Raw genomic sequence first — 13,475 nt, 5'->3', positions numbered from 1 at the left:
AGATTTCACAGTTTATCGATTATTTGTTTTTCACACCACATAAAGTCCAACAGTAAGCTGTGTCGTCTCACTGCTGTTGGGACTGGAAACAAGTACTGGTTCCGTATTGTCCAGTCCATCACTGTCATATCTCTTCAAGCTTATCAACTCCTTTTATGAATTTCTGACAGTTACACAATGATGTCAGACTCATGTTTCTACACTGCTGGAAGCCTGCAAACAGAAGGAGTCGTGGCAGAGAGGAAGGAAATGTCTTTGTCGGAGGAAAGACCGTTTTAATGTCTGTAAACTGATAATTACCAGTTGGATAAAACGTCCCTCTACACAACACAGAGTCAAATTACTCAAACTTGATGTATTTCACCGCCTCCACACACTCGATCAGCGATATATCCTGGATTATAAGAACATCAGCGCCTCACAGGCACGTTTCTGCTTTGACTTTGACTGAAAGCTGTGCAAGTATTTCAGATGATATAGTATCATCACAGTATCTGAGCTGATCACATCTGTTTTTATCGATGCCAGCATGTTTTCTGGGGACTTCCAATAAGAAGGAGTCATGACAGAGAGCAAGAAAAAGTCCAAAACATGACTTCATTTCTAGAATATGACAACCGAACTAGTTTTAATGTGTGTAAATATGCTGAAAGGCCTTAACTCTCAGGAATATTTGACTTTCTGTGCAGGAGAGCGGCTGTTTCCCAGCTGATCAGCACGATACTTACTGAGGGTAAATATCCTGAGTAAGAACAGCAGCACGCTGCAGGCAGCGGCGCTGGTTCCTGCTCCGACCAAGAAAACCTGAACTAAACTAAACTAAGTTGTACAAATATTTTCTTGTTTCAAGCATTTCACACAATTAAACATTAAGAACCGGTTTAACAGTTTGCACACCTGAGTCACAGACACGTCTTCATTAATCATTAATACAGTCAATAAAGAATCAAACCATAACGCTGAATTGATAAAGACTTCAATTAAATACTGTCTCCAGTGGGTCCTTCGGTCTGATCTGACAGTTTTAACGCAGCTGCTGATTAATCAGACGATGAGTCTCAGCAGCAGCTCCAGGACGAAGCTAACGGACTATTTTTATCTGGAGCCTTATAACTCGTCTGCAGGCTCGTTTCGCTCCACAGTGTCATTGTTTGCTCGTGGAAACACAAAGTCAACCCACTGAGCGTACAGAGGAGACTGTCAGTGTAATTACCACATCGGTTCTGTCTCTCGTATATTGTACGTCATGTTTGTACCTCATACGTGTTTATATTTAATATGAATAAGTGGGTGATACATTTGTGTGTGTTTCTTTTACGTGTTTTATTGAAAACAGGGTGAATTAATAGAAATATAAAAGACAGTTACAGAAGATTAACCACATCTTTAACCCACCCACTTTTCACCTCTTCATGGTGTGTGATCACCTTGTTGAGGTGGAAATATGAATCGCCTCCTAAATGTGAAGGTTAGAATATGAAAGCAGTGAACAGTATCAGGCTCCTCGAGGGCCCTTTAAAGTCGAGCTGAAATGAAAAATGCTTTTTTATTCATTTAAGATCAAAACCACGGTCGTGTGAAAAATGAGGCATATTTTTGTACTTTCCATTTAAAATCCAGCAACGACTTCTCCCCGTAAGACAACAGGTCAACAGAAGTGTTTGATTTTATTCACTGATTTGTGTGAAACTGGATCGTACTTCATGGAGAAAATGTTCTCTCGCTGCTCCCTCGGTGGTTTATGTAGTTTTAGGATGGACATGAAGCTTTATTGTTAATTGTAGCTGCTGTTCGACATTCAGCCATGCAGCGAACACTAGTGGTTCCTGTAGCTGCCAGCAGAAACGTGGAATTAAATCACACTCTGCTTTCTTTAAGTAGTCACAGAACAGTTCTGGAGCTTCACAGTAAAACAGAGTCGCAGCGTTGATTTAAAACGGATGGAGATATATTGCAGTTTATTTTGGTTTCTGTTTTGCCGCACTAAACGTCAGCATAGTGTTTTCTTAGGTAATGACTAAACACAGACACGTTCAGTCAGCTTTAATTCATCTGTAACAGACAAACAGGTAGAAGCAGACGAGACGAGGAAGACGTATTTCTGTTTGTATTACTCCTCTGTAATGTTAAGGATAATAATGACATTACTGATGATGATGATAATAATGGTAAAAGAAGTCATATGTTTGATGTACAAAGTGGTGTTAAAGTTTAGAGTTAAAACAGGAAATCATTTTAAAAATCAATCATAATTCCTCTCATGAGCTCCTGGACAAAAAAACAGCGTGAAAGCATGCGGATGGTTTTATCATTAGGAGGATTCACCAGTGGAAACTCAGTCTGAAGACCAACGTTAAACCGGGAGAGACGAACAAAGAGGGAAAGACTGCAGCAGTGAAATAATGGAAGCAGCCGGAGGGAAGTTTTCTGATGCTGGTCTGTTTTGTCCACACGAACTCTGACAAGGACAGAAACTGCTGCTTTGAGCTGAGCAGCTGGAGGAGGAGAGGAGGAGAGGGGAGGAGGAGGAGAGGGGAGGAGAGGAGAGGAGAGTAGGGGAGGAGGAGAGGAGAGGAGGAGGAGAGGAGAGGAGGAGGAGGGAGGAGAGGAGAGGAGGAGGAGAGGAGGAGGGAGGAGGAGAGAGGAGAGGAGAGGAGAGTAGGGGAGAGGAGGAGGAGAGAGGAGAGGAGAGGAGGGAGGGGAGGGGAGGGGAGGAGAGGAGGAGGAGGGGAGAGGAGAGGAGGAGAGGAGAGAGGAAGGGAGGAGAGGAGGAGGAGAGGAGAGGAGGAGAGGGGAGATGGTGGAGAGAGTGGAGAGTTGGGAGGGTGGAGGAGAGGGGAGGAGAGGAAGAGGAGAGGAGGAGAGGGAGGAGAGGAGAGGAGGAGGGAGGAGGAGAGGAGAGGAGGAGAGGAGAGGAGAGAGGAGGGGAGGAGAGGAGAGGAGAGGAGGAGGGGAGGATACAGAGGACAGAAGGAAAGGAAGTGAGGATGAGACTGAAGGCAGGGACGAGGACGAGCTTCTGGGTTTTTTAGCTTCTTTCACTGGTGAACTGTCGTCACCTTCAGCTACAATCTGTCAGGTTTCCATGTAGAAACCGTTCAGACTCGACCTGACAGGCCTGAGAGCGACATGTTTGTGAGACGGGGTGTTTTGTTTTGTTTTTTTTGTCACATGGTGGTTCATGTCTCCGGGAGTAAATCATGGATCGTAATGATCGTAATGATCACGATGTCACGTGTCTCCACTTGTGTAAAACATCTTGGAAGCTGCACAGACTCTCCTCTCCTGTATTCGTTTTAACGTTGGTCTCTGTCACTTCACTGGATTAAACGCTGAAGAGTTAAACTTTTCTGCTGCGTTCAGTCGTGTCGTTGACGTGGAAACCGGGTCATTTGGATGCTGGAGCTGAAAATAGAGCCGGGACCGTTGGCCCGCTTCACTCAGCGGTCTCCGCCTTTTCGCTATGGATGACTGACACTTGTCTCAGCCGGTCCATACATCTTAGCAAACACACACGCACGTGTTTATCTATCTTTGTGAGGACGTAACTCGTGCTGGAGACCCCTGATAGAAGGATGATAATTTAAACTAAACATCCCAGTGAGCTCCAAAATGTCCTCGCTGTGAAAGTGTTTCTAAACCTGTCCTCCCTTCATGCCCTCGTCTCCCAAAAGAATCACAAAATCTTCCCAACTGTCCTCCATTTCCTCAAATCCCAGAATGAGCTCAGTGTCGAGCAGTAAAATCAGCCCTCACACGTCTGAATACAGACACTGTTGATTATTGTGATGTCATTTCTTGGAGAATCTTCAAATGCTCACAACTGTAAAATATTCTCCTGCTACTAACCTCCCATGAGTCTTATCCTCCTGCTGCAGGAAGTCTTCTGTCACAGTCACTTCTAAGCCTTCTGTTGTTTCTCGTGGCCATTTTGGGGCAATCCTCACGTGAAGAGACGTCCTCATCGTGCATATACTATGAAACTGGGAGGAAGGTTAAAGTCTGTCTTCCTGCCACGTAGAGAATGACTTCTGCTCTTACTCTCATAGTTTTAGTTTGGACACACAGTTGTCAGAGTCCAGGCCGTTCACTGACAGTCGCTGTAGTGTCGTTGCCTCTAACCCAGTTCACTGATGTCTCACCTCTCTCTGTCTCTGTAGTTCAAAGATCCTCTCATCCTGCTGCTGCTGGCGTCGGCCGTCATCAGCGTCCTCATGCACCAGTTTGATGACGCCATCAGCATCACCGTGGTACGTTACACCTCACACGGCAGCCGCTCACTCCGGCCGTTCACCTCCTCTGCCTTCCCCCTCTGAGAGCTTGTTGTTCAGTTCTGAACAGAAGCAGGCAGCGTCACGATGGAGCAGATGAAGATCCGTGCAGGAAATGATCCGCTGGAGCCTGATGGATGCTAGAATATGACCCGGGAAGCGTTGTTGCATCAGTGGATCATCACTCTGATGATGAAGGAAGAACAGAGGAACATTAAAGTTGAATTACAATCTTTAGACAGGCTTGTATCATTATACTGGCTGTATATCAGCTGTGTGCATGAAGACGGTTGTAGAAGTTTTTTGTTAAAGAGTCGTTTAAACATTTCACCTGTTTAATTAAACACCTGGTGCAGTCTTGAGATCACGTCACCCTGAGAGTCAGTTCTGGCTTTTATTGTCCAGTTCTCTGTTGTTTTTTAGCACTGTGTTGCTTCTTTCACGTACACTGCTGACAGAACATCACTGTCCTGAAAGTGTTCATGTTTAACTGTTTAACAACAGTCATTCAAAGTAGATTTAATGTGGATTTACTTTACTGTCAGTAAAAACAGATCTGCACTGTCGGATGTGAAGATTGAGAAGAAGATGGTTCCAGTTATGAGGACAAAATGTTATAAAAGAAATGGAGAATAAAGTTGAAGTATTATAAGAAAAAAGAAGTTTATTTATATGAAAATAAGTGAGGGAGAAGTATTTATACTTGTTTTGGAAGAAAAACAACATGTACAGAAAAAGATCATAATGTTAATATTTGTAATACAAGTTTTTTGTATATACCAAAAAATCATATCAAAACCAAATCAAAAGTCCAAATACAAGAACAGTGTTGAGGATTAAAGAACATGAAGCAGCAGGTGAGTCTGTCGGCTCTCACGTCTCAAACCAGGTGTTGCTCAGCATCAGTTGCTCAGCATCAGTTGCTCAGCATCAGTTGCTCAGCATCAGACTCAGTCAGCTTCAGCTGTGTCGTTGGTTCTGATGGTGCTGAAGGTTAACAGCTGCTTCTCTGTCTTTGTTTTCTTCTCAGGCCATTATTATAGTTGTGACAGTTGCTTTTGTGCAGGTGAGTTGACTGTGTGTGTGTGTTTGTGTGTGTGTGTGTGTGTGTGTGTGTGTGTGTGTGTGTACATTCATAAATTCTGCACAGCTCCAGCTGTTTTTCTGTCCGTCTAACTGAGTTGTTGCCGGTCGTGTGTGTAGGAGTACCGATCTGAGAAGTCTTTAGAAGAACTCGGGAAGCTGGTGCCTCCAGAATGTCACTGGTGAGAGTTGAATCCATCCTCCTCTTCCTCCTCCTCCTCCTCCTCCTCTTCCTCCTCCTCCTCTTCTCCTCTTCTCCTTCTTCTTCTTCTGCTTCTCCCCTTCTCTTCCTCCTCCTCCTCCTCTTCCTCTTCCTCCTCTTCCTCTTCTCTTCCTCCTCCTCCTCTTCCTCCTCCTCCTCCTCCTCTTCCTCCTCCTCCTCTTCTCTTCCTCCTCCTCCTCCTCCTCCTCTTCCTCCTCCTCCTCTTCTCTTCCTCCTCCTCCTCCTCCTCTTCCTCTTCCTCCTCCTCCTCTTCTCTTCCTCCTCCTCCTCCTCCTCTTCTCTTCCTCCTCCTCCTCTTCTCTTCCTCCTCCTCCTCCTCCTCCTCCTCTTCCTCCTCTTCTCTTCCTCCTCCTCCTCCTCCTCCTCTTCATCCTCCTCCTCTTCCTCTTCCTCCTCCTCCTCATATTTTTCTTCTGTGGTTGCAACACGTTAATCTGATTGAGCTTCAGTTCCTCTGAACATATAAAACACATTTTAGAAGAAAAGAAAAAAGCAGCAGATGTTTCACGTATGAGTTAAATATCAAAAATGACCAGATTAATTTCCGTTGCTCTCACACAAACAGACTGCCATCGTCTTCACAGTGCAAAAATGTTTGCAAAATACGACTGCGTGACTTGCAAATATTCTCCCTGTGATCTCTGAATACAAACTTCCAGCGCCGACATCAATATCTCTGCATATCATGATGTCATTTCTTGGAATACCTTAAAATTCTTCACAACCCTGAAATCTGTTCAACCTCAGCTGAAAGCTCACGTAAATTAGTACGTAATAATTAATGATAAAAGTACTGAAATACCGTCTTTTTTTAGTTGATAAAAACACAAAGCATATTGATCAACACAATTTGTAAACGTAGAAACATGAACAGAACGTTTCCTAACACTCTTCATCTTATTCAGACGATATTATTATTTTAGTTTGAGATATGCTCAGTTTTATAAGCAGATTACGAAGATGTTTTGACAGTGCTTACACTGTTATTGTTGCTTATTGTGATGCTGTTTCTTGGATATTCTTTAAATCCTCACAACTACACAATACACTTCAATCAAAAATATAAAATCTAATTAATGAAAACTAGAGTGTTTGTCAGTCTCTCTCGTTATCGGCCTGCTTCTCTGAGTGTTTCCTCATGTGGCTTGATAACAGTGTTAATGAAGAGACACAGAAACAGCATCAGAGAGTATAAAAAAGGACGTAAAATAATGAGCTGAATAAATCTCCCTCTTCATTATGTAACGACTTTAACAAGATTTTATTAAGACTCTTCGTCTGTCGCCACAAAGTACAACAACGTGCCGTGATGCTTCAGGTTGAGGTGTGTTTGCTCACACATCCGTCTGAATGTTGATGTTGTTCTTCAAACTGACTCCTCGATTTGCACTTCAGATAACAGCTGACAGGAGGAACAGCTGTCCTTTCACCTGGCAGAGCACACACACACACACACACACACACACACTCTCTGCAGCAGCAGGCCTGTAAGCTGAGTCGATCTCGTGTTTGAACGATCAGCAGCAGATCAGCCTCGTTTGTTTTTCTTCACGTCTTCTTTCTTTCTGTGACTAGTTTTAAAGGTATTCTGATGATCTTCCTCTCATCATTAATATCAATATATCAATAAATACAGAGCTCAGTTACAACATATAAACCTTTAATCGTCTCTCGTTCTGCTGCTCGTGTGTTTAGAACGTTCCTTTCTTGGGTTTTGCTTTACATTGAATTTTTGTGAAATTTGAGCTTTTGTTTTGTTTTTTTCCTGCTGGATGATAAACAGAAAAATAACAACGTCTGAAAATGAAATGTGTGTCTGTCAGTGTCAGAGAGGGGAACCTGGAGCACCTGCTGGCCAGAGAGCTGGTTCCTGGAGACACCGTCTGTCTGTCGGTGGGAGAGAGAGTCCCGGCAGACCTCCGGCTCTTTGAGGTACACAGTGACACACACACACACACACACACACACACACACACACACACACACACACACACACACACACACACACCAGTGTTTTCACCATCAGCCCTGAGGCCGTCACTGTTTTTCCACTGGGTTTCTTTTATTCATTGAGCATGAATAAACATTTTTCCAGGAACACTGTTTACTCACGTTCTGTCACCTGAAGCTGCTCAGTACAGCCACAGCATCCTGCTTCCAGCTTCCACTTCCTACAGCTGTCCACAGAGGAAGTTCCTGAGAGAAACTGCTCGTAATAGATAATGTGTTGTTACAGTTTAGCATCTGTTCAGCTGATGGACTTCTAATTAATTACTTCCAATGAATTACTAGTATAACCTGGGCCTGGTTCAGACCTGGTATCAACATCCATCCTGAGTGATTCGATCTCAGGTGGACAGCTCTACCCACATGAACCACCGACTATCACTGTGGGATCTCCATGTGCTTTACTGTGACGTATATGACGTGTTTGTGCTCTTAAACTGTCAATGTTCATCTGATCCAACTTCTTTCTGTCTTTGAGTAAAAACGTAGAATCCATTTGTTCCAGTGGTGGACGTGTGTGTTTGGATATAAATCAGGAAGCGAGATGTGATCAGAAGTGTTGATACGAGGTCTGAACAGGCTCTTGGAGAGTCTTTTGGTCGGTACAGAGTTCAGTGTGCAAAACTGTTAAAAATTGACTCCAGGTGGATAAAAATGTCACCATTATCTACCAGCCCAAGCAGGAGGACATGTCTGTCCATAAAGAGTCAGTGAAGTCCTTTCTCTGTGTGTCCTGACCTGAGCGTCTCTCCTCCCCCCCTCAGTCCACCGACTTGTCTGTGGATGAGTCCAGCCTGACGGGGGAGACCACCCCCTGCTCCAAGTACACCTACCACCAGCTCCCCTCCACCAACGGAGACATCGCCTCCCGCAGCAACATCGCCTTCATGGGGACGCTGGTGCGCTGCGGCAAAGCCAAGGTAGCGCGATTATTATTAAATCACTCATGTTTCTCTTTTTATATTTTCAGTTTGTAAATCCAGGTAGCGTGGCCAAAGAGTTCAGTCATCTTCCATCAGACTCTCTGAAAGATACAAATCTGATTTTTATTACTTTTTCTCTTAATACTGACAGGAGGTCAAATTGTGTATGTTGGAAACTAGAAGTTAATGTTAAGAGTTACGTTTTTTGAGACCTTAACTAACTAACCCATGTGCTTGGTTTGCTTTTATTCTTTTATAAACGCACACAAATGTTCAACTGAAAAAAAGACACAAATTCAATCCAACACTGGTCCTGGAGACGCAGAATTAAACGATAAATAGAATAAGATAAATATCAGGAGACACAAACTTGTTGCTGTGCGTCTACATGGTGTGATGTGTCTGCGTGGCGTTCCTCAGGGCATCGTCATCGGAACCGGAGAGAACTCAGAGTTCGGGGAGGTCTTCAAGATGATGCAAGCAGAAGAGGTACGTTCTCCTGCAGGTCATCTGGATGTACATTTAAAAATAAATTACAACAAGCTTTTTTTAAGGATTTTTATTATTTACCCAAATAGCAATAAACGTATTTCAAGCAGAAAACTTGAACGGATGTGTTGATCTCACCACAAGTTCTTTTTGGTGACAGTATCTTTACAAAGTTGAGATTTAACCTTCTAATCTCTGTTTGGTTGATGTGTCGTTTCTCCGGCTCCTGGTTCAGAATCACAGTCAGTGATTCATGTAATTTATCACGTCCACTCATGAAAACATTTGAATTCAACGATCCGTCTCCCGTTCGTGTCGCTCAGGCTCCTAAAACACCGTTACAGAAGAGCATGGACCTGCTGGGGAAGCAGCTCTCGCTCTACTCCTTCGGCATCATAGGTTTGTTGCTTTGCTTTCACTCATCGGTTCTCTGTCAGCCTTCATCATCCTCACGGTCTGCACGTCATGTGTTCACTCTGTGTTTGCTGTCTCAGGAGTCATCATGCTGGTGGGCTGGCTGCAGGGGAAGAGGATCCTGGACATGTTCACCATCGGTGTCAGGTAGGCGACTCGCACTCTTGACTGATGTTATTTTCCTGTGTTTGGTAAATGATTAAACTCAGGCCTCTCTTATCAGATCTATAACTGACTGACCTTTGTCACGGCGGACATGTTGACCCTTCACAAGTTTATTTTGAAAGCTGCATTTCCTTCAGGTGTCGCCGGTGTAACGACCTGGTTTTATCTTTTCAGGAAGCTGACAGTTGTTTCCTCTCAAACACAGATGTGTTCTTGAGATATGAAATGTATAAATGCAGACAATAATTAACAAAAACCCCGACAACCTCAATAACTAATCCTAAGCATCATTATTTACTTTAAATATGGATCAAGTTGTGACGGATCTCAACCGGCCTGTTAGCTGCTGGAACCAGACCGGTACATTTATAAAACATCATGATGTCTCAGCTTACTAACTTGTGAACAGTTGTATTGATAATTGATCGGCGATCGGCTCTCCTCTCCTTCAGCCTGGCAGTCGCTGCCATCCCAGAGGGTTTACCCATCGTGGTGACGGTGACGCTGGCGCTCGGCGTGATGCGCATGGTGCAGAAACGAGCCATCGTCAAGAAGCTTCCCATCGTCGAGACTCTGGGTGGGTTCATCACAAAACATCAAAGACAAACACAGCAGCTTCAGCTTGACGTGTGACTGACAGACACCATCACAACTGGTCTGAGGTTTCTGCCTCATAAACAACATTTAAAGATTGTGAGAGAACTTTATACTGCACGAACTTTAAAATGATCTAATGAACTAAAAGCTTCTGATTGTTGTTGTTTGACCCTCTGAACATGAAACGTAGTTCAACACTCGAAGCTCCTTTAAACATTCAGTCAGTAAATATTCCTCAAACAACACAGATGAAAGTCAGCAGACTTCACAAGCAGATACGCTTCAGTCACTTTCTTCAGAGGATTCTTCAGTCTTTATTTAGATGTCGTGCGTGTCCTTGTGTGTCCTTGTGTGTCCTTGTGTGTGTGTGTGTGCGTGTGTGTGTCTTTGTTAACGTTCCTGCTGTGCTTCGCTCCGTCAGGCTGCTGTAACGTGATCTGTTCAGACAAGACGGGAACTCTGACCAAGAACGAGATGACCGTCACTCAGCTGTTCACGTCAGACGGACTCCACGCTGAGGTATGATCCTCCTTCATCACTCATCATCATCCTCATCATCGTCAACTTGACCTGGGTTTATGATCCACTCTCACTCATGAATACACCTGATTCTTTTAGTCAAGATCCATGAATCCATGAAAAAGCGAAAGTGGAAAACATCCCTGGATCAGCAGCAGAAGTTAAAGTGATCTCATGGAAGCCAAACAAACAGAAGTAAAAGTGGAAGCTCATGTAAATAATATGACAGTTAATATGATACACTGCAGAGGTTACATGTGTGTTTCTTGATTTTTAAAGGCTTTTTAAAAAACAAGAAAACATGAACAGATTGTTTAGATAAAAAACAGATTGATGCATTTAGAAGACAGAAGAAACAAAAATCAGCTGTCGGATTTTTCATGAACTAGACAACAAACAATCAGCTGTTTGAGTCCAGAGGCAAAAGTTCTGCTGACACAGAACATGTGAGTCTCACCAGAGGAAATAACTGTTTGTGGTGTTTTCATCATCATAATACACTAATTTATGTCACAACAGTGCAGACGTATAAAAACACAGGAGCAGTTCTAATGAGCAGTTTCATTGTGTTTTGTCAACGCAACATTTCTCTGTTGTTTTGCTTTAAACAGTTGAAACGATACAGAACAAAATCATAAAGAAATAAACGAGACGTCAGGTCAAAGTTTAGTTTTAGAATAAAGTGAAGAAACACATTCAGAGAATCTCTTGGGTGGATTTCATGCTGTAATTTATAAACAGTTTAATGTTTCTTTCCATGGTTTGTTGACTTTGTACAACTGCACCAGCATGTTGTGAGAACAGAAACACTCGATGTCGTTGTGACTTTAATCTGTTCATCACTGAACCTGAAGGTGTTTCATCTCTCATACACGTGCTCAGATTTACAGAAAGGTAACAAAAGTTCAGGATTATATTTGATCCTTTTTTGCTTGTTGTGAGTAGTGACTAACATTAATCACCTTGGCTCGTTATGGAGACACTGAGAAAAGAGATTGCTGCTGCTGCTGCGTCTCTACCTTCAGTTTCCTGCAGCCCGCAGAGACCGGACCGACCCACTTCCTTCATCCCAGCTGACATACTGGAAAAATGGGTCAGGTGACTGAGGACCAGGAGACGTGCCTGGTTTTAATTGGATGATTCCTCGATGACACAATAATGTGACCTGTAATATCAGACAAAGTCAGTGTTTTACATGACCGACATGGTTCCGCGCAGAGTTGTATGATGAATTAAACCCTGATGTGCATCAAACACACCTGTCACCTGGTCATGTGAAGAGGAACATAAACCAGCTTTTAAAATCCACGGTGGTTCAGGTGATTAGCAGACAGACTGATGAGAAGATACGTTTTGCCGTCCTGCTCACTCGTAGTTTACCTGTGTGTTGTGTTGCAGGTGACAGGCGTCGGCTACAACGGAGCAGGAGAAGTTCTGCTGGACGGAGAGATCGTCCACGGCTTCTCCTGCCCCTCCATCAGTAAGGTGGTGGAGGTGAGAGAACAAACACCTGCAATGATTCATGTTTGAAATTCGTTACAGGGTCAGAATCCACCACATGTCTGTATTCTGTGTTCTATCACACTGAACTGGTGATGTATTGATTATTTGTGTGTGTGTGTGTGTGTGTGTGTGTGTGTGTGTGTGTGTGTGTGTGTGTGTTAGGTTGGATGTGTGTGTAACGACTCGGTCATCAGGAATCACGCTCTGCTGGGACGACCGACGGAGGGAGCGCTCATCTCCCTCGCCATGAAGGTAAAAACACAAACAAGCCACGAGTTGTTCAGCTTGAATAACATCAACCCTGTAATGCACAATCCAGGTTTCTACATCATGATAAACATGATAATTAAATGACCGTAAAGACAAAGAAACAAGGCCGTCAGAAACACAGGTGTTAATGACGACACCTGGCCCTCTGACACAAACACCCGTCCACACAATACACTTAATGTGCACTTACGCACAGGTGCAGGTAACAAACATCAGTCCTCAAAGGGACAACAAAGAGCCAATCAGAATGTGTCCATGGCTGCAGGAGGAAACAAACATGGAGTCTGTGAGTGATGTGACAGACGGACCAGACGAGGACAGCAGAGCGCTGCAGGCTGCAGCTCAGACTTACGTTTCTTTACTATTTTTCCAGCGTCTACGTCACATTTGTGTTGGTGCACCTACACGTACCACATTTCTGCCCAGAGGTTATTCCAACCAAACACATTTCAGTCAAGCTGATTCGTTACTGACGGCTGCGTTCAACACATTCAGTTCAGACTCGACGCTGCAGGTGTGACCGTGAAGCTCTTTGATGTCTCTGTCAGAATGTTGTGGTCTGATTGGACATTCAACAGGAAGGACAGACATTCAACTCATCGCCTGGAAACATTCAGATTCTTCTTCACCTGTATATTCACCAGAAAATACTTCATCATTACGTTGAAGAGTAAAGCTCAGTTTGCACACTGAGCGTGTTTTATCTTTGATTCCAGATCCACTCATTTGTTGCAGAGCTTTGGATTAGTTCTGTTCGTCTTCCTCATCAAATTCAGTCGTATGACAGGAGTATTTAAATATTTTTGCCTTCAGTAAATAAAAACTCCCTCAGTGGATTCAAACCAGTTTCATCCGAATAGAAACAGTCTGGAGTCAAGAAAGAAAGTAGTTTAGCTACAGACAGAAAAAATTCTCTACTTTTTAACACTTTGCATCAGGAGGACACACACACACACACACACACACACACACACTTCCTTCCATGTGAAAGTCTTGTTAGTGGGTCAAACA

The 13,475-nt window shown here is 43.6% G+C and overlaps 1 protein-coding gene and 2 long non-coding RNA genes across 4 annotated transcripts in view; 1 reads left to right on the top strand and 2 right to left on the bottom strand.

Annotated features, from left to right (window-relative positions):
* The window catches only part of atp2c1 (ATPase secretory pathway Ca2+ transporting 1), a 35,967-nt gene that overhangs the window by 14,224 nt on the left and 8,268 nt on the right, over positions 1-13,475 (top strand). For both annotated transcript variants that reach the window (XM_037074630.1, XM_037074628.1), the window contains exons 4-15: positions 4,161-4,250; positions 5,302-5,337; positions 5,475-5,536; positions 7,401-7,509; positions 8,349-8,504; positions 8,928-8,996; positions 9,320-9,395; positions 9,491-9,557; positions 10,028-10,152; positions 10,594-10,691; positions 12,090-12,185; positions 12,357-12,446. In XM_037074630.1, the coding sequence (XP_036930525.1) occupies positions 4,161-4,250; positions 5,302-5,337; positions 5,475-5,536; positions 7,401-7,509; positions 8,349-8,504; positions 8,928-8,996; positions 9,320-9,395; positions 9,491-9,557; positions 10,028-10,152; positions 10,594-10,691; positions 12,090-12,185; positions 12,357-12,446 (1,074 nt within the window). The remainder of the gene's footprint in view (positions 1-4,160; positions 4,251-5,301; positions 5,338-5,474; positions 5,537-7,400; positions 7,510-8,348; positions 8,505-8,927; positions 8,997-9,319; positions 9,396-9,490; positions 9,558-10,027; positions 10,153-10,593; positions 10,692-12,089; positions 12,186-12,356; positions 12,447-13,475) is intronic.
* LOC119006189 lies at positions 4,314-8,342 on the bottom strand. The gene is made up of 3 exons (XR_005070704.1): positions 7,690-8,342; positions 7,426-7,502; positions 4,314-4,457 (listed from the first exon to the last, which is right to left on the bottom strand). It is a non-coding gene; the product is annotated as an uncharacterized LOC119006189 (long non-coding RNA).
* Positions 8,508-9,313, bottom strand: LOC119006188. Its single transcript, XR_005070703.1, has 3 exons — positions 9,135-9,313; positions 8,878-9,017; positions 8,508-8,608 (listed from the first exon to the last, which is right to left on the bottom strand). It is a non-coding gene; the product is annotated as an uncharacterized LOC119006188 (long non-coding RNA).

This window comes from Acanthopagrus latus, chromosome 17 (genome assembly GCF_904848185.1).
Source record: "Acanthopagrus latus isolate v.2019 chromosome 17, fAcaLat1.1, whole genome shotgun sequence".
Lineage (NCBI taxonomy): Eukaryota > Metazoa > Chordata > Actinopteri > Spariformes > Sparidae > Acanthopagrus > Acanthopagrus latus.
This window is presented reverse-complemented; position numbering and strand designations above follow the sequence as displayed.